At 40.5% G+C, this 25,732-nt stretch overlaps 3 protein-coding genes across 21 annotated transcripts in view; 1 reads left to right on the top strand and 2 right to left on the bottom strand.

Moving 5' to 3' along the window:
• The window catches only part of LOC129717881 (uncharacterized), a 139,503-nt gene that overhangs the window by 32,208 nt on the left and 81,563 nt on the right, over positions 1 to 25,732 (top strand). The gene's annotated exons all lie outside the window — the stretch shown is intronic.
• The window catches only part of LOC129717877 (tropomodulin), a 163,076-nt gene that overhangs the window by 83,858 nt on the left and 53,486 nt on the right, over positions 1 to 25,732 (bottom strand). The window contains exon 1 of one of the 19 annotated variants that reach the window (XM_055668132.1): positions 2,426 to 2,802. The exons of the other annotated variants lie outside the window; for them this stretch is intronic. Coding sequence (XP_055524107.1) covers positions 2,426 to 2,473 — 48 coding nt within the window. The 5' untranslated portion in view covers positions 2,474 to 2,802. Of the gene's footprint in view, positions 1 to 2,425; positions 2,803 to 25,732 lie in introns of those variants that run through there. 19 annotated transcript variants of the gene reach the window in all.
• On the bottom strand, positions 13,239 to 15,147 carry LOC129717876 (uncharacterized). Its single transcript, XM_055668120.1, has 4 exons — positions 14,974 to 15,147; positions 13,731 to 14,912; positions 13,525 to 13,668; positions 13,239 to 13,470 (listed from the first exon to the last, which is right to left on the bottom strand). The coding sequence occupies exons 1-4, from the start codon at positions 15,001 to 15,003 to the stop codon at positions 13,312 to 13,314; spliced, it is 1,515 nt and encodes a 504-aa protein (XP_055524095.1). The 5' UTR covers positions 15,004 to 15,147; the 3' UTR covers positions 13,239 to 13,311.

Below are 25,732 nucleotides of genomic sequence, written 5' to 3'. Positions count from 1 at the left end.
ATCCATGATAACACACTCCATTTTTTTGGTCAGAAGTTTGTCATAAAGCTTCCGAGCTCTCGGTTTCACAGATTCAGCTTGTTTTGGATTTCGTTTTGGCTGCTTCTGCTTCCGACGGCTCTGCAGACCCATTCTTCCCTTGGCACGCATAACGTTACTCGCCGAGGTTCCAAGCTTTCTCGCCACATCTCGTACTGATACTGAAGGATGCCGCTTGTAGTGTCCTTTCCTTTCCTTTTTGTCCATTGTGGGATCAACAGGCCCGGGGTTTCTACCACGTCTTGGGGCATCAGTAAATGTGCACTCTTCACAATACTTCCGCAATGCGGTTTGAACTTATACCTTCTTCTCTGGCTAATTTTGTTATAGAAAGACCACTCACGGTGCCCCATTTGTGCACAATTCGCTTTCTTTGCTCGGGAGAAAGGCCACGCATTTTCAAAATTTCGTACTAAATCTTGGAAAAAATGACAGCATCTGTTTCTTTTGGATGTAAACAACAGGACGCAGCCAACGTTTGGTCGAATACTGCACGTTATTTGAAATGACGGTTGATCGTAAGTGTATTTATAATTATCGGAACGGTCTATACCATATCCGGCGAGCAAACAGCACTCGCACTCCAGGGTCAACATAGAAAGGCAACCGCACTACCATCTTTGAAAGTATGTCTCATAGCAGCAAAAGAATACACAGTTAACAAATGAAGTGATACCGATGGACTTAGATCTATATGTAATAGTTTATTCCGCACCACAAAAAAACCATAACAAACAACATGAAACGCATAGACGTCAGGTAGCCGACAACACGAACTGCACGAATGTAACAGAAGAGCTTCCAGAGTAGCCGTATTGGTTGAAAGTTTAAGTGGGATACTGATCGAATAAAATTTGTACGCGTAGGTACATGACAAAAACCGAACACCGTAATTTACAACAGTTGTCAATGACAAAAGGAAAAAGCTAAACAATAGTGATTTTTTACTTTAAACATAGATAATAATGAGACAACAAAACGAGTTAATGTAAATAATGTAAAAATTAAAGACAAAATCACACCTTTGTTCGTACACTATATCACACAAAGTTAAGAGTAGCGACCCTTTCGTTTTGCAAACTGATGAGCCGAAAATTCTCAGTAGGGGTTCCTGGGGTTGAACGCACCAGTTAACAAAAGCAGAGTTTATTGTTGTTCAAGCTGAGAGATAAAACCAATGTTAGATTCTGATCAAAATATCAAAACTCTTATTTATTCTTTCAATCTCGCATCAGATGCTAAAACAATATTTAATGCATAACATACATATTTTTGAGTAAGCAATTATTTGTAAAAGTCCCCAATTGAGGCAAAATGCATTCTTGTTGGGGTAAAATGCACAGCAACGAAAGGGCGAGAAGCACTTTGCAAATGAAGTAAAAAGAGCATCTCATTAGCGGCATGGTTTTTGGAAATACCGTTTTTGATTGCTTCCAGCACCGATCGTAGCTGTTATATAGTTCGGTGAAATCAGATTTGCAGTTTGATTAATATTAAATTTAACTGCACAGTTATACAGAAAACTATATGGAATCATGAGAAATTTTCCGAGAACGTCGGCAACGGAAACTTTTTTGTATTTATTTACATTTTCTGACATTACAGTGCTGCCAAATTGACGGAGTGACTATAGGAAACAAGGGTTCAAATGATAGAATTATTATTTTGTTATTAAAATGTTTCTCCATTTTGAATCGGAGGAGGTGCACCTTTCCTTAACGGTGCATATTACCCCAGGTATCCTACATTATCATATTGTTTTGGCCAATTTGTAATGTCTTCTAATCTCCTATGTATGACTGATTATGTTGCATTGCATAGCATAAAGCAAATAAACAATGGTGAATTGCGTTCGTTGAAATATTTCACAACAGACATAAATAGTTTTAAACGTATTTAAGGAGACTGCAAAATCTGCGGAAATGCTGTAACACCTCTCATGTGGTATTGCAATATAGTGTAATGTAATACGATGTAGTTCAATAGAGTAAAATGAGAAATAATGGAATATGATTATATGCAGAGAAGTGAAAGAACCAAAAAATTTAGACAACGAGTGCTGGATGTAATTGATGCGATTTGGGAAAAATTATGATAGAGTATTCTGAGCTCAAATTTAGAATATTATTTAGTATAATGAAGTACAGAACATGTTGATGTACAACGGATCTCGATGAAATGTAATGAATATCAGTACGATAAAGTAGGATGGAAAAAATAGTATGTTATGGAATTAGATAAAATTTAAATTTGGTCTCGATTGAGTATCATATAGCGTTATTTGTTCAACTCAAAAGATTTCTTCTTCTGTAATATTTTTATAAATTAAACACTTTCATGTGACATTTTTCTAACTTGATGTTAGTAAATAGATCCTACAACCCACCTTTGTTATAATCTCCGTCCGAGACCACTCTTTCTCATAAATGCCCATGTCGACTGTTACTAGGAAGGAGAGTTATCACAGCAAAAGCAAACCCAAATCACACAAATCTTCGCTTCACATCACTTTCAGTCGCTGGATTTTTTTTATCCAGTTTAAAGCTCTCAAGCTAGCACAGCTGTAATCTGATTATTCGCTGCCACGATCACATTAGCTAATAACTTTTATAATTTTTGTATCAATCAATCGAATCCGCTTCTAAAAGGCCAATTTTATCCTTGTGCTGTAATAACAAACTCATCACAAATTTGTCTTCTTTTTATTTTGGAACTATTCCACTGTAGGATAAAATTGATTGCTTCTCTTAAACTTCACGTTTGTTGGCACTTCCTTTCAGCTTTGCCGTTGAGATTATAATAATTTTCTAAAACGATGTGGAAAATCATTTTCTTCCCTAACAACGGCTCCAAAATTAACTACTAAATTTTCATTTTATAACGATTCTGCGTAAATTAATAATATTTACGACCGTACATTCGACTGTGACAGGTTGATGGCCAGAGAGTTGCCTGAGAATCGAGTTTTTACATCCCGTTATAATTGGGCGAGACGAGAACGAGCGCGTGACTTTTTTACATCCCGTTATAATTGGGCGAGACGAGAACGAGCGCGTGACTTTTGTCTGGTTTCCACCTTTCAGTGGTTCCGATTAACGAATTGATTTTTTTCTTGCTCAGACTAAATCGAAATTGTTGAAATTAGCTGACTTTAATCTTTCCACCGATAGACTGTCAACCAAACAACCTCTCATTTTGTTTAAGTCGTTAAAACCTAATAAAAATGCTGTCCAGGTTAACATTGTTAAGATATAGTAGCTATAAGTTTTAATTACAGGATTATAAAAGCAAAAATTCACACTGTTATTAAAATTTCAACTAACTTTACTTTGATTTAAAAAAATGGAAATTGCTTTTTTGATTGATTTAGTTTGCATTGATACAAAATTTAAAAGAACACCTAAAATCAATGGATGATTCATTACAAGAGAAGTGTAAATAACCGCTTTCTTCATCCCACTTCAATTGCGACGGAGAATCGATCCCGGTTCCGTACGTGCCGAAGTTCAATCTCAAGGCAACTCGAAACCGGCTGTTTTGCTGGTCGAATAAATCACTCAACAGGCCGCAATATTCGGAGTGCGCAGCAATGTTCACACCCCAAGCCGTTGTGGCTACTTTGTATCTGACCGCCGGACCTCCTCCGTTGCCTTGAACGAAGATCAACCCCAGCAGCGCGCGGGCGAGACAAATCAAATGATAGATTATCTCGGCTTACACCCCGCCAGACCAACACGTATTTTGACAATCGAAAAAATTGGCCATATTTTTCTTTCCCATTAGAGTGCGATCCAGGCGGGATTCGCAGCACGGCCAGAATTTATCTGTTGTCTCACGGGAGACGATTTTTCACTTCCTTATTAACTCCGAGCAGTATCTCACATTTCATCCGAATAGGACAGTGCCAAATTTCGGTACACGATTGTCTCAGCGCCGCAGGTTCGTACATAGTAGTATCCGGATCTTGTTTCAGCTGCTCGGCAAGGATCATCGAATCCACTTTTCTTTGTTCACTACCATTATCGTAGTCACGGCAGCTGTTGGGTCATTAATCTGCGGCAAACGCTCACTGCAATCCTGTTATGGCCACCGCCCTTCGGACGGGGGAGAATTGAACTACACACGCATACACCGATACACCGATTCTCTCGTCGCGACCGCGCTGCGTTTTGAGTGCCTCCCCGGTATAAAGGTGTTTTGCTTACGGATCAGGAAAACGTGACACACTAAGCGGCTCTCGGTCTTTACGGGTTCGTATTTCGACTACGACTAAATTTTACCGGACCGGACTCGCTTCCAAAGAACTGGCGGCGGCGGTGATTTTATAAAAACCAACCCACTAGATGGGAACTTCACGAAAGCGACGCACGGGGAACGCAGCTACCGGGTTGGTACGGGAAAAAAGAAAAACTGGGATATTTTCCACCAGAGTTTTCACAGCTTCCACCGTGTGATGGTACTGCACGACCGGTGCTGGCTTAGTAAGTATGACCAATCGGATACCGGCGGCGCGGCCGGCGGTGCTCATATTTATGGTTCGCATCCGCGGTGTTTGTTTTCTTTACTCTGCTTTGGATCTATCTGATATAGAGAATGGCACAGTTATTCTGTGGCTGATTTTTCCAGATTATCTTCTCGGTGAGTGTGGTGTTGTGTGAGCACTTCTCTTCACTCCCAGCGATGCGTGCATTGATCTTATGGAGTACAGAGACAAAAGAAATTTCAACTTTCTATATACCTAAATGAAGAATGTTTTTAAATAAATGTTCGTAAATGCACAAGCATAGATTGTGAATTGGAGTATATTTTCCTATTAAATACATATCAGGAATAAAACAATACAGGTTGCACACCTTTTCTGTTAAATATTTAATATTTAATAGTTATCCAACTATAAAAGTACTGAAAATGGCTACCCAAAAATTCTGCCCCCATGGAATTTGGTCTCTTATTGCTGCAAACGGATATGTTTCAGTAGACTCAGGTGTATCAGGTGATGCTTCCTCGTATCAACGAATAACCATTAGAGGTTTTCTTATTTTCATTTTATTTGTAAGAAAACTCATTCAAAATAAGTTTCTGTTGTAAATTTACAACGACTTTACTAGCGTCTAATTACCATAAAAAACCTCTTATTTTTTATGCTTCAGAACGAAGTAATAAGCATTTTAGCACATGCTAAAATGAAAAAATCGCAGGCTAGGGAGATTTTACCTGTCATTTGGGTAAACTCGAACACTTGTAGGCCATTCAATTCCCACGTGGACTAATTCATATACAACCTTTTGTTGCACTTAAATAATCAAAAAAAGCTACAAATAAAGCGCAAGCCCATCAAGAATCACGTGCAGCTCATTTTGTCAGTAAACGAAGTGTCAGCGAAAAAAATTGCTGATTGGAACTACAAATTGAGCTATTAATTCGGAATAGTATACCCGCGGAAAATCAGGGCTGGTCGAAAATTTGTAAATGCGCTAGGTCTGAATCCACGGAAAGTGCTGTAATCGCCGAAGAAGTTTTGCCTTCACAGCCGAGTGATAGCAAAAACCGGCGGAAACAGCCTGTTCAAGGGAGAACATCCGAGAGCGAGAAAAACGAGCACTCAAATGTGTCTTTGAATAATAATCGTACACAGGGGGAGCGAAAGAAGCCCCCGCGATCAAAACTGCATCAAGATGGACGGCAAAAACATTAAGTTCATCCAGGTGAACCTGCATCATGCGAAAAGGGGCTAGCGGAATCCTTTGCCGCAGGTTCACCAAAGAAAACATCAACGTGGCTATTGTCCAAGAGCCATGGGTGAACAAAAATAAAGTCCTAGGACTTTCAACAAGTAGGGCTAAGCTCCTTCATGATGATTCAGCAATCGCTCCAAGAGCAGCGATTTTGGTAAGTAATAATATCAACTTTACGCCAATTACAGAATTCATCAGGCGGGATATAGTTGCTAGTAGAACTACCAACGACGCGAGGAAAAGCGGAAATAATGGTGGCCACCGCCTACTTCCCAGGGGAACTGGAAGAAGCCCCTACTAGGGAAGTACAGGAGTTTATAGCACACTGCAAGAGTCAAAATAAGCAGTTCATCGTTGAGTGTGACGCAAACGCCCATCACACAATATGGGGAAGCACAGACATGAACAAAAGAGGTGAGTACCTTTTTGAATACATACTATCTAACCATATTGATTATGCAATCGAGGTAATAATCCAACTTTTGTAAATGCGATTCGACAAGAAGTACTCGACCTAACGTATTCGATGAGATTTCTCTATCAGATCACAAGCAAATTTTGTTCCACTATAACGCAGGGGACTTAGTAACGGAATTTTATAGAAACCCTAGAAAAACCAACTATTCAAAAATAGTTCGTAATGAATCTACCTTTGAGGGCCAAGTTCAGACAATAAAAGAACTGGAGGATTCATCACAAAATTTACGGATAAAATCATAGCCCTTTACAACCAAAGCTGTTCAACCAAGACGCGCGTATCTAACAAAGACGCGCCTTGGTGGAACAGAAATCTAGAAAAATCGCGGAAGGTAACTAGAAGGTTGATTAACAGAGCCAAGTTAACCTCAAATTGGGATGCTTATAGAGAGTCCCTTAGGCAATACAATAAGGAAATTAGAAAATCACGCAGGAGGGGATGGAGATTAATGTGCGAGCAGATTGAAAACACCCCTGCAGCTGCAAGCGTACACAAAGCCCTGTCAAAAGATCACACAAAAGGCTTGGGCAGAATAAAGAAGGAAGACGGTACTTTTACTGCTGATTCTCTTAAAACACTTAATGTTATGATGGAGAAACATTTCCCAGGATCACAATCCATTCTAGAAGAAGAAACGCAGGACTCAAATGCGCCATGTGCTGGTTCGACTATCGCTAGGACGGGTTCGCCACAGAAGGCAGAACCACGAAAGGCAGAAGCACGAAAGGCAGAATCATGAAAGGCAGAACTCTATGACCGTACACACAAGGCAGAATATTTCAAAAGGCAGAATTTCGAAGGGCACGAAAGGCAGAATCACTGGTTGCTACCTGACTCACGATAGCCAAGTGCGTGATGACAAATTGGTGCGAATCCTGGTCACCGTATCAAAGCTGCTACTCTAAATTTATTATTTAAAATTATTTGGTAACCAGATATAATAACTGGCCCAAGGAATGACTAGTTTTGATGGGAGGTGCAAATCAAGCCTGATTATTAGATCCGAAACGCGCAAACTGGTTTGGCTCAGGTCCTAAAGACTCTCACGGCATCGCGGTGAGTAATTTTTCAATGTTAGGTATAACTTACACTAGTCTCAACGGCTTGTTGATTATAATTAACATAAAACAATTCATGCGGCGAAGACGCATAATCGAGGGCAAGGAACCGAGGCGGCACAAAGCCGCCGTGGTTTCCGCGGTCCGAGCCGGCCGCCGACCCGCCGTCGGAAGCGGCATACAAACAACTGATCTACTAGTTTTCTAGGATTATTCAAATAGGTTTTCTTTCCCTTAGTTAAGTCCGAACGAGCGGTAGCGACAAATATACACTTGGACAATAGAGTCGGCCAAAGGCCGCGAGAGTGTGTTGTTGAAAAGAAAATAGACCATTTTTTGATTCTGCCATTCGTGCCTTTTGTGATTCTGCCATTCGTTATTCTGCCTTATGAAATATTCTGCCTTTCGTAATTCTACTCTTCGTGATTCTGCCTTTCGTGATTCTGCCTTTTGATTTTCTGCCTTTCGTAGGAGACCCGCTAGGACACATGCGCATTACATAGCCTGCGATATCTTCACTGAATCGAAAGTGGAATGGGCAATCAACTCATTCGAGCCCTATAAGTCCCCGGGACTGGATGGATTATTACCAATAATGCTGAAGCTTTTGATAATGTATCCCATCACTCAATGCTGAACGCGATGAGATGCCATGGATTTGATACATATACCTCAAAATGGATCCAAACAATGCTAAATAGTCGTAAGATAACTGCAGTACTGGGTAATACTACCCTCACAAGTAACACAACTAAGGGATGCCCGCAAGGTGGAGTTCTATCGCCTTTGCTGTGGTCATTGGTTGTAGACCAGCTTATTAAAAACCTAACTCAGCTAGGTTTCGAAGTGGTCGGATTCGCCGATGATGTTGTGATTCTTTTGAGGGAGAAATTCGACATTACATTATCGGAGAGGATGCAGTTAGCTCTAAACTATACTTTAAAATGGTCTAGACAAGAGGGGCTGACAATGACCACTCTAAAACAACCATTATTCCCTTTACCCGGAAAAAAGGAACAACTTGAGGAGGATGAAACTGGGTGAGACTATACTGCAGTTCTCCACTGAGACTAAACATCTTGGAGTAGTTTTAGATCAGAAACTCAGCTGGAATGCACGTATTGAATATGTACGTATTGTATTGTGCCCTCTGGGCGTGTAGCAAAGCTATTGGCTGAAAGAGGTGTTTAAGGCCAAGAATGATTTGTTGGTTGTACCAGGCAATAATAAGACCAAGAATAACATATGCCTCGCTAGTGTGGTGGCCTAAAACGAAAGAACGGTCAACGCAGATTAAGCTGGGCAAGCATCAATGGCTAATTTGTAATGCAATTACAGGAGTAATGAATAGTGCTCCGTCAAAAGCCTTAGATGCAATTCTGCATCTACTACCATTCCATCAAGTAGTACAACTAGAGGCGGAAAAAAGTGCGTTGAAACTAACCTCCATAAAGAAGTACCTGATGGAGATCAGAGAGGCCAACTGGCAATCCTCAAAGATTTTCAGCTGACCAAACGTATACCAGGTATCGAAGACTTGATGAATACAAAAACAAACTTCGAAATACCTTTGAAAATCATAGAGACCGAACGGGAAGTCTGGGAACAAGGTGGCCCGAATATCCGTCAAGGCTCTGTCGTCTCTTACACAGCTGGCTCAAAAATGAATGATTCCGGAGTATACATGGTCCAGGGATAAGTATCTCGATACCAATGGGCCGTTGGCCTACAGTGTTTCAGGCCGAAATATTTGCAATTCATCAATGTGCGCAAGTTTGTTTGGCTAGAAAATACAGGCATGCTAACATATGCATTTTTTCTGATAGTCAAGCAGCACTTAACACACTAAAAGCCTTCACATGTACCTCTAAGCTAGTATGGGAGTGCATCCGTTCACTGAAAAAACTGGCAGAAAGGAATCATGTATGGTTGTACTGGGTTTCTGGTCACTGAGGAGTAGGGTTCGCAATCCCGGGAACGATTTCCCGGGAAATAGCTAGGGATTCCCGAATCCCGGGAACAGAAATATTGATTTCCGGGATCCCGGGATTCCCGAGTTCCGCGAAAAATTTTGTATGATTCACTACAGTTTCTTATGCAAAATTGCAATAAAATTAAATACGTCAAACTGGTGCGACCTGAAATAAATCATTTAATAAAACTCAAAGTCAGTATAGTATTTCAACGTAAAAATCATCTTTGCATGTTAATTATTAAGCCTTCAAATGTTCTAAGACTGACTTATTTTGAGTCGTATTGAACTGATTATTGAATATTCTATCGTTTCCTTCCGGTTTGTCTCGGTCACAGATAACCACCGAACGGCCAAATAACGAAATAACGTAGCTAATTAACCAAAAATCTTCCTTGGAATCTTATGTTCTAAACAATAATGATATAAACTCCAGAAGGGTTCAAAATGTTGTTCTGTCAATGGAAACTAGATTTGTGACGCAGTTTATTTAAAATAAATCACAATGGCATAGCAAATATATTTAAATGAAAAAAAAAAAAAGCGAATAGGTTTACTACCGCTCAAGTAAACAGTAAATATTTACTGTAGTGTAAAAAACATTTTGCCCAAAAAGTCCGTACCGAATATAGCAAATATTTTCCGCATCCAATGCCTGCCTAAAGGCCCAAACACAATGGATACGTTTGCGTTGCGTTGACGTTAATTCGACATAAAATGTATGGGCTAACTGTCAAATTGCCGCAAACGCAGCCGCAACGTATACATTGTGTCTAGGCCTTAACACTCAGTTTTCTCTTCAACAAACTGAAAGAATTGGACACCGGTTTTCAATTAAGTGTAGCAAAAGCTGTAATCGGTGATTTGAAAGTATCCTAGAATTCAAACATTAGCGGTGATTCAGCAGACTTGAGCAAAGTTTTACAGAAGGAAATAAAATTTTTGAGCTTAACGGAAAATTGTCAGCGGATCTGAAGCGATTGTTTGACGACATGAATATCCTAAATTCTCCTCTTCTGCAAATATACGCTACATTAATCGATTACGAATTTTTTATGTTAACTTGAAAATGTTTTGTATTTCATTTGTTTTTTTATTTTTTATGCGGATTGAGAATAAAATTTTGAACAATTTTTTTGTTACCTTTTACAGATGAACTTCATTTAAAATATCATTTTGCTAAAAAAATTCAGTTCCCGGTTCCCGGTAATTACCGGGAAATGCGATTTTTCATTCCCTTTTCCCGGGAATATTGCAAACCCTAGGAGTGGAAGGCAATGAAAAAGCCGATACGTTAGCTAGACAGGGGTCATGTACCGATTTTATTGGCCCAGAACCGTTCTGTGGGGTGTCATCAAGCGCCTAAAAAGCAGAATTGAAAACCTGAAAACATCGGACAATACAGGAGAACTGGAAATGCTCAGTAGGGCTACGCCAGTCGAAACGGTTCATAAAACCAAGCGTCAAGAAAAGCCAGCAATTGCTTAGTTTAAATAAAAAGGAACTAAGAACAATTACCGGACTGTTTACAGGACACTGTCCAAGTAAGTATCACCTGAAACAATTTGGTCAGTCATAAGACGAAATTTGTCGTCTCTGCGGGTTCGAATGTGAAACCGCAGAACATTTGGTCTGCCACTGCAGTGCACTAATACAGCGCAGAATAAGAGCCTTTGGCCTTTGGGGCCTTCTGAGGTCTGCACAGTGGGGAATCGCTGGCCATCAGCCAACAAAATTTTTTTTCGTTAGCTGTTTCATAATATTTTTCCTTTATTGCTATAACATTCAAGTGTCTAAATCCAAAATTTGGACGCAATATCATAAAATCAGAATTTTTTATGACTTTTCAAAGCTTGGCGAACTGACGGTTTTTGTCTTTTTCTTGAAAAAAAGTACATTACTTTGAAACGCTCTGTAGCTTCAATGATAGCTTGGATTTTTTGACGAAAAGTTGTTGTAAATATTGTGCAAAACAAACCCTTTTCATTTGATATTGTAAAATTTGGTCATAGTAGGCCTGACACTAGAAAAAATGAAAAAAACGTGATTTTTTGTAGAAAATTAGCTTAAAAGTTTAGATGCCGCAGTTTGCCACGGTTGTGACAACATTCAAAATTTAGGTAAAAACGTAAGCTTTCAAATGCAAATTGTCCGCTGCTGCGCAAAACTGCGCAAATTGTCACTTTAGTGAAAAAAGCGATAGCAGATTTTTTAGTTTTTATTTTTGAAGTTGAAATTTCATCCAAGATTAATTTTAATCATAATCATGATACCCCATTAATGAAAATTTATGATATTGTACTCAATCCATAAGGATAAAATATGAATTTGGGCAAAAATCACAAAATTTATCAATGAAAAGTTATAAAATAAGTGTTAAACAAGAAAACAGTAAACAAATCTGAAATTTTAATTATCTCAAACTTTATCACTTTCTGCAAATTTAAAACAATACTAAAAACATTCAGCCCTTTTCAATTTATGATCATGAAATTCGTTAAACTGATTGAAGTGTCAAATATTAGCAGCAAATTCATACTATCAAACTGCGGCCAACAATAGTCCGTTTGAAGATTGCTTTTGCTTCGCACTCGTTTGCATACAAAAGTAAAGCACACATTTTGCTTTATGAGAAAAAAACAAAGAACAGTCGTCGCCCTCCGCATCTTTTCGTATTCATTTAGAACGTTGTGTCATTCCAGTGTCTTAGTTCTCAAATTCATAAATTCGTTGAATTTTATTATGGAGCCTTCAACTTCAGCGGCACCACCTAATTCAATGTCTAGTAAGTAGTCAATTCATGGTGTTATACATGTATTTAAATGTCCTCTTTCAACCATAGAAACCGGATTAGGAAGATAACATATATATGAAACAATGAAACATCGAAAATTACTAGAAGAAATGAAAATTGCAGCGAATGACATTTTTCCTGCTGATAAGTATAATGAACTTCAAATTTTCTGGAAACAATTCAACACGAGATTTGAGCGATCACAGCGAAAGATGATGATGCTGTTGATGATTTTTTCAATTTGTAATTAGTTTGTATTACTTATGTTGTTTTAGTTTATTTAAAATATATATATATATATATATATATATATATATATATATATATATATATATATATATATATATATATATATATATATATATATATATATATATATATATATATATATATATATATATATATATATATATATATATATATATATATATATATATATATATATATATATATATATATATATATTTAGACAAAATTTGTTTAGTTCGAGGGGTCGTCCATAAATTACGTTTTTTTTCAATGGGAAGGACGCCCAGTGGCACTACTTGTGGTCAAAGATCATATAATTCTATAAAAAAGGAAAAAAGAGCCAAAAAATATTAAAATCGGCTTTCGTGCTTTATGGACGGCCCCAAACAAAAAATGGATGCCAAATTCGTGTTCATTGCCCCAAAATTATGTAAATACTAAGTTTTTGTCGCATTTATCGACACTTCTTTTGCTTGGCTAGCCTTTGCATGGAGTCGCCCCACTGTGGTCTGGTCTGCGAATCCTAATGAGGTAATACATTTCATACGAAATTCAGTGCCAAATTTGGAGAAAGGGTGCGATATGACAAGGACGATCACTTCCATCAATAGTGATATGTCTGCCACGAGTACCTAGACTAAAGAAGAGGTATACCACAAAAGATCAAAATAATAGTCGCAGTGCAGTGGTCCAAATCTTACAAAAAAAAATCCAATTTGGGTATTTCCGAAATCAGTATCAGAAAAAAATGCAGAAATGCAGTGGTCGATAATCGATTTTAAAAGCAGTTTTTAATTTCTTTTAAAAATGGCGTCTGTCTGAGAATTCTATCTAGCTTTTGCTTTCATTATTAAGTTCTCAATATAGATAGCAGTGCTGCTTTTAGTTTTATTACATTATCTGTAAGCGTACATATAATCACAATAAAATCACAATTGTTGAATCTTTTCTACTGATGACTGTGCTTGGCGAATTTAGAAAATTGGTCACAGTTGAACGCGGTCCTCTAATAGAGACCGTTTCTCACAAAAATTGAGTTCACATCTCAGGCTTTGCTCATCAAGACAGTCACATTCTTCGCACACGTCCAGTCTTGTTAATGATGGGAAAACTTCCAACAAGGAACGAAGCAGGAATTGGTTTATCTTGAGGAAAACGCTACTCAGTAGACGAATTTGAAAATAATAAAACAAACTTACAGGAGCATCCACAGCTAGCCTCCGAACTCCGGGTACCAACGCTGATTCGAAATGCGGAGAAAGTCCTTTACTAGTTAACCAAAGTTCGTTTAGTCGTGGAAACAGATTGAGCTGATTAACGAGGTGTGAAGGAAATACACAGCACTGAAATTAGTCATATCCAGAAAATTGACACGATTTTTTCCAGAAACCAAACATTAACCTACAAAATCGAACAGAACCAGTTTCTTCAGCATTGGCATTTTACTCAGAAATAACGATTCCAGCGTCCTGATGTTCAACTCCTCATCGCATATTTGACTGTAGTGGATAAGTTGCAGTGTTGATAAGATTGGAACTGTCAGGTTCAGCTGCACGAAGAATTGAGAAACGTCTAGGAAATCTGACGCACATAACGTTAAGTGCCGCAGCGCTGGTAGAGGCGATATTAGTTTGGTAGACTCATAAGGATGAAAAGTTGCTGCTATCATTGAAAGATTCTGCAAGTATTTTAAATTACTCAAAATCGACAGCACCTGCCAACCACCATCGATACTGCATAGCAGTAGCGACTCAAGTTGGGGGCAACTGTCGACAATGACCTGAAGAACTTCCAGTGGAACTCTCAAATCCAGCTTGAGAACAGTTAGTACCGGGCAGAAGAGGAAAAAAGCTCTAACGCTATCCACTTCGACGTCATTCGGTTCAACGAGATCACAATGATGTCGAATCAGTCTTAATTTTTGCAGTTTCGGAGGTTTTATCGACCAAAAGTGTCCAAAGTTTGCTGTGGTTTCCGTTTTGATGCACACTGTAACTAGTTGCTCTCGTAAAGCACCAATCGCATCCCATGGATGCTTTTTACCAAAAACCACATTTATGTTTTTGACGTTCGGAGCAAATTGGACCAAATTGAAGCCCGAGGCATCCATGACGATGCGAGGAAGACGAACTTTTTCCAAGAACTTCATTGGTGCTATTCCGAGTAGCTCGTTGGGATCTATATCACAGCCACTGGTTTCTTGATCAAATACAGTAAGTTGTTTGAGTTGTGGAATCGATTTCGAAATTTCTTCCAATATAATCAAATCCAGTGGCTTATCGTAAATTTTCCACGAAACTTCCAAACGCTCCAGAGAGTTGCTGAATTTTTGAAGAATTTTCAGGAAATATAACACTAACTGTCGATCAACTTCTAGATTATCAAAAATTAGTCTGGCACTGCGATAGCTACGTTCACTGGTTTCTATTTTCGTGATCGGTAGATTTACTATCTTATGTGTCATTAGAACTAGTACGACATTTTGCAAGTTAGCTCGTGAAAATATCGTTCGATGCCAAAGTGAGCATACGATGGATGCGAGTTTGAGTTGCCGAAACGGAAGAAATATAAAAATATTTTCCAGTACCTGAAAGTAAAAAATAACTTTTTTCACGTTTGAAAGAATCGTTCCACAGTCCTCCACTCACCTCTACTGGAAGGTCGTTAATATTCCGCATTGCTTCCTTCTGCTGAGTTAGATTATTGAGCTGATTCAGTAAACTAAAGAAACTTTTTCAGTTTCTCTGATACTAGTTTTCATGTCTAGTGATGCGGTCTACTAGACGATTGTTGGTGAGATCAAGAAAGACTTTTGATAGACTAGAACAAGCATTATGGGGTGTATGCCCCCCATGAATCTTGCCAAATCCTATTTGTCACAGATACTTATTCAGTCAACTGTTCAGACATGGATTTACCAACATTACCAGTGAAAGGTTCCTTTTGAAAACAAAAGATTTGCTAGTCTGATAATAGATATACTGATGGTGATTCTCTATAAACATCGGAAGCAGAGTACGTACTCAGCTGATCAATTTTAATCTAATCAAAGCTGGTCACTATGATTAGATGCCAATTACGTCAATCAATACCAGGTTGAATCAGAGTCAAAAGTATGTTCTAAAATAAGAACTTTGCAGTAGTGCAAAGTAAACATACTGTTACAGCACAGCAACGAGGAAATTCCGTTTTACAGTTTGTGATACAGATAATATTCTTACAACTTGAAGAGCTGCTTCCATTTTTTGGCAGTGATCGCATGATAATAATTAATCCCAGGAAATCTAAATTAGTTGGAGTTAATTCTTTATTTTAAAAAAGTGCCATTACCTCTTGTCTAATGTACACTTTTAGTTTAGATCCAAGTTGAGAATGAAAACAGACCGATCACTCAAATCTTGTTTTCAGGGCTTAATTGCGAATTGCATAATTTGTGAGAGCCAATCGATGTGAGTGGTTTGCACGCAATGGTTTCAGATACAAGTGTAGTAATAGACTTGTATGCCATAATTTACGATGTATTTTATCAAGCGTCAACTGTTCACCAGTGTATCAAATGCGAGAAGAAGCTTATTTTCAAATAAATTGAACATTTGCAAAGTAAACAAATCGGTCTAAAATTAAAATTTACATTTACACTCAACATTTAATCGCACACAGTCATATTTTTTTATATAATAATAAAATAGAAATGCTAAAGCAGCACTGCTGAAAAAAGATTTTAAAAGTTCCTGGTTATCAAACAAATGTTTCCGAGCATGTCTTCAAGGTAAAATATCATCATCAACGAATTTTTTGAGGCGTTATCTAAAAACTAGATACGAAACTTATCAACCCAAGCATGCATCTATTGAAAAGACACTAATTGATACTTGTTAGTTAACGCCATTTCTACGCATATTGAGCAACATTACATTATTTATCTGTTGTTAAATATTTTGTGGTAATAATATTCACTCATGTATTATCATGAAGACACTCCAAATGGTGCTACAAGTGAAAGAAAAGCAAATCACAAATAGGGATGATTTGTCCTAAATTTTCACTTTAATTTTTACGCAAAATTAATGTAATGATACTGAAAACTAAATTCTAGAAAAATAAATGCGTGAAAACAACATTATTGTTTCATCGCCATGAGAAATAGCACCTATGAATCAGTTAAAAGAATAAATAAGCGATTGCTGTGACATGACAGTCTAGTTGTTTGTTGACGGTGTTTACTGTTTTTTAAATGTAGAGTAGTGAGAAAATATAAATCGATATTAATTACCATTTTCTCACATTCACTTTTATCCAAGAGGTTAACCAGTTGAATGGAAAGAATACATACTAGGTTGTCCTAAAAAAATCGCCCGAAAAAGTCAACCCTAAATTGAATTGACCCTAAAGAAAATGTGATTTATTATTTCTGGAGGATATTTCGACTTACTTAACAAGTATTTACAGATTACCCAAACGTGATTGATGAAAAAATGACTTTTTCGAACCTAAAATCACCTTTTTGCACTTACTGCAATTCTGTTTGAACAATTTTTTAGAAAGTCGACATGTTCTACAAAAATATTATAAATAACATTATATTTCAGTTTAGGGTTTAGCAACTTGGCTTTCAATACCGATTTTCATGTAAATATATTTGTGGTATAAGTTTCCCCGCTGGTCCCGAGTTACGATACTGGCCTAATAAGTCAGTCGTTGGCTCAGGAGTGGCAGTAAGTGTCAATTGGATCGTAGCCCCGCAATTGTCCTGTACACTAAACAGTTGGCTGCGTAGTCTGTGTATGATAAATAGAAGGTCGATTTCCGAATCGGAAGGTAGCACCAAAGCTTTGCTTTGCTTTATATTTGTGGTATAATTGACTTCCTTAAAACTATCCTTCTACAATTCTAAGTCGCGAGGGCTGCATTATAAAAAACATATTGAATTGGAGTAATATTCTATCATTAATAATTTTACGTCTCTTCCTTTGTTCTGATGTATACTTTGTTTATTTCGCTCCAATAATACTCAAAACCGCTACAAATGTTCTTGATTCGCTTTTTTTGTTTACTCCTTAAGATGACACTTTCTGTCATTAGATTGCTGAAAAACGACATTTTTAAAAATTTTGGTGCACTAAAACTTGTGACTTTTGAGTCGTTTAACCTGTTTGAGTCTTTTGGTATCAAATTGAAGATAATAATCAATAAGCTTTTTAAGAAAAACAATCAAACTTTAAAAAATATCAACTTTGCAAAAATTATGATATAAGCCGGTTTTTGCCGTTTGAAGAGTTTTTCTAATCTTTCTATCTCTCAATGTCCATAGTAACCATCATACGTCTCCTTTAAACAAGCTACTGCAATGTAGAATATCAAACGATAGAATGGAAACGCATGGTCGTTACAATGTACATGAAAGATTACAAAAATTCTATCACGTAATAAAACATAATACACCTCCGTAAAAATTTCATATTTTCTGTGAAATTTTTCGAGGAATCCATATGAGGAGCAGTACGGCAAAAAACGGATGCAAGGTACAGGTCACGCATGCAAGGATGTAAATTATCACTCACGCTCATTTTTTTCGCAAGCCGATAGCTCATTGAATAAGCACGTTATTCAAACAACTTTGTATGACAAACTTGAAGTCCTCAAGTAGTGCTACAACTTTGTCGAAAAGAGTATTGCTCGTACTCAAACATCGGAGCGTGTTACTCGGTTCTGAGCTGTGTTTCTCCAGTTTCCCAGGCGTCTCATCACTCGCAAGTTCCGTTCTTTCCAAGCAGCGTGTACAGTTCATGGTTTATACGTGCTCGCTATTCTCCATCGTCCGTCTTCACTCCACCGTAGATAGCCCGCGGCTTCTTCCTTTCGAAAACTCCAAGGATGTTCAAATCCTCCGTGAGAATCGTTGTTGTCTCGATTTCCAGCCTGGAGGTGTCTCTGGATCTCTGTTGGGTTAATGTCGGCAATTACCTTGTCTTGGTGTTACATTCCGACACGGAACTCGACCTTCGGTTCAGTGTACAGGACAATTGTGGGGCTAGCGCTGCAATCCTACTGACACTAACAGTCTCTTTCGAGCCGGGACTCGAACCTACGACGACTGGCTTATTAGGCCAGCATCGTACCTTAAGACCAGCTGGAAGGTCGGCGATCACCAGTGACCAGTCACGTACTATGATGTCTAAGTCAACCGCAAAACCCAAACACTGAACTGATCTTCCGGAAAACACCGACAAGGCGATGCTGAGCAGCAAACAGGAGCGTCCATCATTTTGTGTTAACCCTGTGCGCGATTCAAAGGCACTCGAGAGTATCTTCGGAGCACGCACGTAGCACATCACTCATGGTGGTCTTGATAGATCGCGTCAGATTATCCGGGAATTCGTTGTCGTGTATGATCCGTCATAGCTGTTCTTGATCGACTGTATCACAACCGTGAAGTCAACGAACATGTGAAATATAGGCACGTTCTATTCGCGAAATCTCTGTAAGATCTGTCGGATTGACAAGATCTGGTCCGTGGTGGCGCTGGCTCCCATAAAACCCGCTTGGTACTGGCCCACGAACCTCCTGGTTAAAAATGATACACGATGGAACAGGACTGCGAGAGTACTTTGTACGCGGCATTGATCAACGGAGTTCCGAGGTAGTTAAGGCACTTCAGCTTGTCACCCTTTTTTTAGATGGGTTAGATGACTCCCTCCATCCTCTCGTCCGGCAGATTCTTTTTCCTCCCAAATCTTGAAAAAGACCTAGTGCAGCGCCTCTCTATTATGCTAAAAGAGTTCGTTCGGCAGTCCGTCTTTGTCCGCGGCTTTGTTGTTCTTTATCTTCCCGATCTTACAACGAACTTCATGAAATTCGGGAGCGGGTACTCGGTCATCTGCTGCTGGTACTCCTTAGTCAGATTCTTCCATTTAAAGATCTAACGAAGTACTCCTTTCACCTGTCGATCTTCTCCCTGGCATCCGAGAGAAGATTTCTATCAGCGTCGTTGCATCTGTCGGCTTGCGGAACATAACCTCTGCGAGAATGGTTAACCTTCTCATAGAAGTTCCGAGACTAGGGGAGACATGTTTGAGTAGCTGAGGTACCGCGGCACACTGCCCCAAACACCTACTGATCCCTGTCCCGACCCACTAAAACCCCTCCAGACTCCAGCCCTGGTCTTCCTGGAACGACGGTTAAGTATTACGTCGGGGAGTGGCTGTTGTGCGTGATGAACCGGACACTGTAGGAACCGCACTCGCAACACTCAGGCGCATGAGCCTGTAGGTACTTTCCAATTTACCGCGGTAGCTGTTAGTACCTAGCGCTCTGGACTACACTGGCCCACCATACCTAAGTATGGACGGAACCACACTGGCAAGAAATCTTTGCTTGCTGCCATAAACCGCTAGGCTATTGGACATCAAACGAGATAGCATAGTCGACGTGACTTCCGAACGTGAGCATATCGTCAACCATAACCCCTAAGAGATTCAGAGATCACTTTGAGGTGATGGTGCAGTCTCCGACTCTGACCACCTCTCGTTGCTCCGATTTACGGTTGTTACGGTGACCTCCGTCTTATGATGCGCGAGCTCCAGTTTCCTGGAACGCATCCAGTCTTCGACCTTGCGTGTACAGTACGCGGCCGTCAACTCGGCCTCCTCGATCGACTCGCCGTAAACCTCCAGCGTTATGTCGTCTGTAAAGCCGACTATCACGACTCCTACAGGGAACTTGAGTTTCAACACCCCGTCATACATGACATTCCACAACACTGGACACAGGATGGAACCTCGTGGAACTCCTGCGGTGATTGAGACGCACTTTTGACCATCCTCCGTGTTGTAAACGTATACTGGATTCTGGAAATATTTTCCAGAATCTTGTACAGCGACACCACATGGATGCTCCTGAGCGCAAGCGCTATGTAGTCCAAACTGGCGCTATTGAACGCATTCTCCACGTCCAGCGTGACGATTGCGCATTAGTGTATTTCCCTTCTCTTGCTCGGGATAGCTGCTCGAACTCCTCATGTTCATAATCCTCTTGCTAGTGCTTCTTTCGTCTGAATCGTGGTCGTTCCGTGCCCGTTTGTACTTCACCTTTTTCGCCCTTGTTCACTCACCCAGGTATATCACCTAGGTCCGGTTCATCGCATTCAACGCTGCCTCACATTCTCCGTCATAGCAGAAAATTCCACTTATCGGTGCCTTTACTCCGTTGCGGAGAATCGCCGTCCTCGAGAGGTGATACCCCAAGCCCCTCGAGCTATTGCGCATATTCCTCCGCAGCTTGGGAGCTGCTAAATGTTAAGCCTCAGGGTTCGGTTATGTCATGCGTGGTACACGGTTGACAGCTTCGAGCGCAAGCATACTTCATATCGGTGGATATAGTCAAGCAGATAACCCCACACTCGCTGGATAAGCTCTCGCCGAGGATGCCGGCGTAATAGGTGTTAGAGTCGGTTGGAGGAAGGCAGCTGTTGCAAGTCGCTAAATTTTGTGGGCGGGGTGCTGGGTGCTGCTTGAGCAGCTAGAACCCCGCAAGTTCGGCATCGTGGCTCTGCAGGAGATCTGTAGCAAATGTGAGGAAGTGTGGAAAGTCCGTGGAGGCATGGCCTAGTTCTACCAGAGCGGTGGAGCAACCAACGAGCTGGGAACGGGTTTTTGTGTGATGGGCAGAATGCAGGATCGCGTGATCAATTGGAAGGCGATCAACGAGAGGACGTGTCTGTTGAAGATTAAAGGTCTTTTCTTCAATTACAGCATCATAAACATGAACCGCCCGCACGAAGGTAGACCTGACGACGAAAATGAATCGTAGTTGGAGGCAACATGTGACGGTTGCTCGTCACGGGACATCGAGATCGTCATCAGGGATATGAACGCCCAGGTTGGTAGGGAAGCGATGTATTGACCGGTGATAGGGCCTCACAGCCTACACACCGACACGAACGACAACGGCCAACTTGGCAGCTTTCCGAGGCCTAGTAGTTAAAAGCACCTTTTTCCACGCAAAGATATCCACAAGGCCGAACAACAAACCAAATTGACCACGTTCTCATTGATGGCCGATTTTTCTCAAACATTACCAACATACGCTCCCTCTGGGGTGCGGATATCGACTCAGACCATCACCCAGTAGCAGAATATGTGCGCTCAAAACTTTACACGGTATTTCACACAAGTCAGAACCGCCCTCCTCGGCAAAACATCCGGTAGTTGACCAACCCGCAGGATGCCGAGAACTACGCGCCCCTACTCGATGAGGCACTACCTTCCACGGAAGAATTATGTGCTTCGACACTCGACGATGGGTGGGGGAAGTTACGCCCGGCCATTGGAGAGGCCGCAACCACGGTACTAGGTGTGGTAACGTCGAGGCGATAACATGACTGGTTTGACGGGGAATGCCAGCAAGCGATGGATAGGAAGAAAAGAGCTTGGAAAAACTATTTGAGCATCGCCACAAGAGAGAACACGGTCAAATACCGACGAGCTCGAAATGAGTTAACCACGGTTATGAAGAGGAAGAAGCGCCAGCAGAAGGACAAAGATCGTGAAGAGCTGGAGCAACTGTTTCGGGCTAACGATACGCGCAAGTTTTTTGAGAAGGTGGAGCAATCCCGTAAAGGCTACACACCGAGTCCAGATATGTGTGGGGACGTGGAGGGAAACCTGATCACAAGCGAGCGCGAGGTGGTTGACAGGTGACAGCAGTTCTTCGATGAGCACCTTAATAGCGGAGCAACGGAAGGAGGCGGAAGGGAGTGCCTACAAACGACAGTAGTGTCCCAATTCCCGATATCCTGGAGATCAATCGGGAAATTGGATCGCTCAAAAACAACAGAGCCGCCGGCAAGGACAGGCTACAAAGAATGGATGGAAGAAGTTGTATGCCCCAAATGGGCTTCATACAAGCTCGCGCTACTGCGGATCAAATTTTCACTCTACAGTAGATTCTTCAGAAATGCCACGACTACGGTTTTCCGGATAAACTGACACGACTTATTAAAGCTACCTTAGACCGAGTGATGTGTTACGTGTGCGTGTCGGGGACGCTCTCGAATCCCTTCGTAGCGCGCAGAGGGTTGAGACAAGGAGATGGATTATCCTGCACGTTGTTCAATATTGCCCTTGAAAATGTAATCCAACGAGAGGGCATCGAAACGAGAGGCACGATTTTCAGCAAAGGTAGTCAACTCATAGGCTTCGCAGACGAAGTTGACAAATAAATGCGTCGAAAACCAAGTAAGGAGGTCCAACGTCGTATTTATATATATTTCAGCTTGAAAATCAAGCCTACTTTGCCCTTCGCAGGACGCTTCGATCCAGGAGCATACGCCGTCGCGTGAAATTGACGATGTCAAAACCGGGATAGCTCCAAACGGCCGAAACACAAACGGCCGAATCTCAAACGGCCGAATTTCAAACGGCCGAATTATATCAATACTAACGAAAGCGGCGGCCTCTCGCATACAAACAACTGATCTACTGGATTGCCCGGATTACTGAAGCGTAGGGGCAATCCCCTAGTTTACGTCCGAACGAGCGGTAGCGAGTAAGGACAGCATGTGCCCCGGACAATCGAGTTGGCCGAAGGCCACGAGTGTGTTGCATTAAATTTTTAATAAAATCAATTTTAATTTTTTTTTTCATTCTTTGAAACAATTAGGGAACGGAAACAAAAAACAAGGTAACAAAATAAATTCTTTCGAAACCCTCTTTTTTGTATAAATTCTCAGAATTTTTCGCATGGGTGGTAACACGTTATCGAATGAAATAGCCTAAATTCTCCTCAAGCATTACGTATCTCATAGACGTTTTCTCACAACATTTCAGCTTTAGATGAGCATCATTTTAAATAAATAAAAAAAATAAATAAAAAAAATGATATGTATAATCAAGTCTATATATAATCGATTCTGACCTAAAAATAAATATAGTGACGTATCGATTGTACCAATTTCTTATTTGTTTCATGTTATTTTCGTGTGTATGTGTTAATATATGTTCATATGTGTGTGAATGTAAAGTTTTGAATGTTCGGTATAGTTGTGCTGTTGGTAACCAAAAATTTGTTACTTAGAGTGGAAAAGAAATGCACCAAAAATTTAAGAAATCGTGTAAATCTATTTGAACAAATAATAAGTTCGAATGAAAGATGCTGGGTTTCACCGCTAGGTGAATAATTTCGGGTTTCATTTGAATCATCATTAATTATCAATGATTTTTCGGTCTTTCGAATGATTCGGCCTTTTGTGGTTCGGCCGTTTTATAGATTCGGCCATTAGTTATTTCGACCGTTTAAAATTTGGCCGTTTGTGATTCGGCCGTTCGTGTTTCGGCCGTTTTTTAGGTGAACCGTCAAAACCCTAATCTCGTTAATCCTGCTTCTGTTTACGTCGCAGAATTAGCTGCAATTCAGTACACCCTAGGGATTATCGAAAAAATGCTCACGGACCATTATTTCATCTTTACGGAGAGTCTCAGTTCCATTGAGGCTCTCCGATCGATGAAAGATGTTAAGCACTCTCCGTATTTCCTGGGGAAAATACGGGAACATCTGAGTGCTTTATCCGAAATATCGTATCAGATTACCTTAGCGTGGGTCCCTTCTCACTGCTCGATACCGGGCAATGAGAAAGCGGACTCTTTGGCTAAGGTGGGCGTAACAAACGGTGGAATTTATGAAAGACCAATTGCTTTTAATGAATTTTTCGCACTTGTACGTCAGAATACGATCATCAGTTGGCAAAATGCTTGGACCAGAGGGGGATTGGGAAGGTGGTTACATTCCATAATTCCCAAGGTATCGACGAACCCGTGGTTCAAGGGGTTGGATGTAGGTCGGTGTTGGGCTCGGGGAAAGTGGTATCTGTGCCTGTGGTGAAGGTTATCACGACATAGAGCACGTTGTTTGGTCATGCCCTGTACACCGTGACGCCAGGTCTAAATTAATAGTTTCCCTTCAGGCCGAGGGTAGACAGCCGGCTGTTCCTGTTCGTGATGTTTTGGCTAGCCGTGACCTATCCTACATGTCCCTTATATACGTTTTCCTGAAGTCCATCCACGCCCCAGTTTAGTCCTATCCCCTTTCGCCTACATCCAACCAAACGACAAGAACACGTTAAGACCCCGGATCCAGAAACAGCAATCAGACCCGCACGATACTCTCAAGGCCCGAGGAAGACAACCCAATATGCCAGTCCGTAATATCTTGGCCCAGCAGCGGAACAAATTTAATATGCTGCTTACCTATGGCAATGGTAAACCATCAAACAACAAACCAGGGCTTTTAATGCAAAACATTCTAGCTTTAAGTTAGATTTAGTTTCAGCTTGTAGTCAGCAGCGAGGATAAAAAATTTGCTTTTAGTTATTAAGATACTTTAGAAAGTAAGCTACCAGATATAATTGGCGCCGTTAAACATTTAATTGTATTTGTGCCGTGTCAAATAAATTATAGATGAAGAAAAAAAAACCCTAATCAGACCCGTAGTTCTCTACGGACTCGAAACTGTGACGCTGCTCACGGAGGACATACGCGCACTGGCCGTATTTGAACGGAAAGTGTTGCGGACAATATTTGGTGGAGTACAAACCGAAAGCGGAGAGTGGCGTAGGCGTATGGACCACGAGATGCACTACTTGAAGAGACTGTGCACCTGACAAAGGTCGGGAGGCTGCGATGGCAGATAACCCCGCACTTGTTGGATGTGCTCTTGACGAGGATGCCGGAGTAATAGGTGTTAGAGGCGGTTGGAGGAAGCCAGCTTTTGAAACGTGCGACAACGCTAGTAATCGTGAAGTAAGAAGACCGATAGCAGCCGTCCTTGTAAGTGTTACAGCCAATTAAGATCATTTAACCTGAAGTTCCGCTCGAAATCTGCGCTCTATATGACACTGATTCTCCCGATGGTGCCCTGCGACCAGAAGTCCTCCATGTACTGCGGTGCGTATTACCCAGCCGTTTACCAAGATTCCCACCGAGAAAGATTGTATTTTGTAAACACTCGATGTTTCGCATCACAATATTTCCTGATTTTCTAGAAACTAACAGCTAATAGTAAAGAAACTGTGAAGTACTTAACATCGTCCTCTCGTATTCTCAATACTACAACTTTACACAAGATTGTAAGAACCGCGAAGCTCATTCAGCGGGCCACGAAAGCCTTGGTAAATTGGACAGGTGAAATAACTTACTTTTTTTAAACTTCTATGAGAGAGGAATTTCAACCCATTTGCATATTAAGACCAAAACATGAAACAAATTGAACGTACAGGACAGTCTAAGACTGACAAACCCAGCTTTGTAGTACAAAAAAGGTATCTGAAATGCTTTTATGGGGCCGCGGAGCTCTTTGTGCTTAGCAAAAGGGGTCACGAACAAGGTTGTTAATACGATAGATTATCGTCGATAA

Source organism: Wyeomyia smithii, chromosome 1 (genome assembly GCF_029784165.1).
Source record: "Wyeomyia smithii strain HCP4-BCI-WySm-NY-G18 chromosome 1, ASM2978416v1, whole genome shotgun sequence".
Classification (NCBI taxonomy): domain Eukaryota; kingdom Metazoa; phylum Arthropoda; class Insecta; order Diptera; family Culicidae; genus Wyeomyia; species Wyeomyia smithii.
The sequence above is the reverse complement of the archived record's forward strand: the minus strand, read 5'-3'. Positions and strand labels throughout refer to the sequence as shown.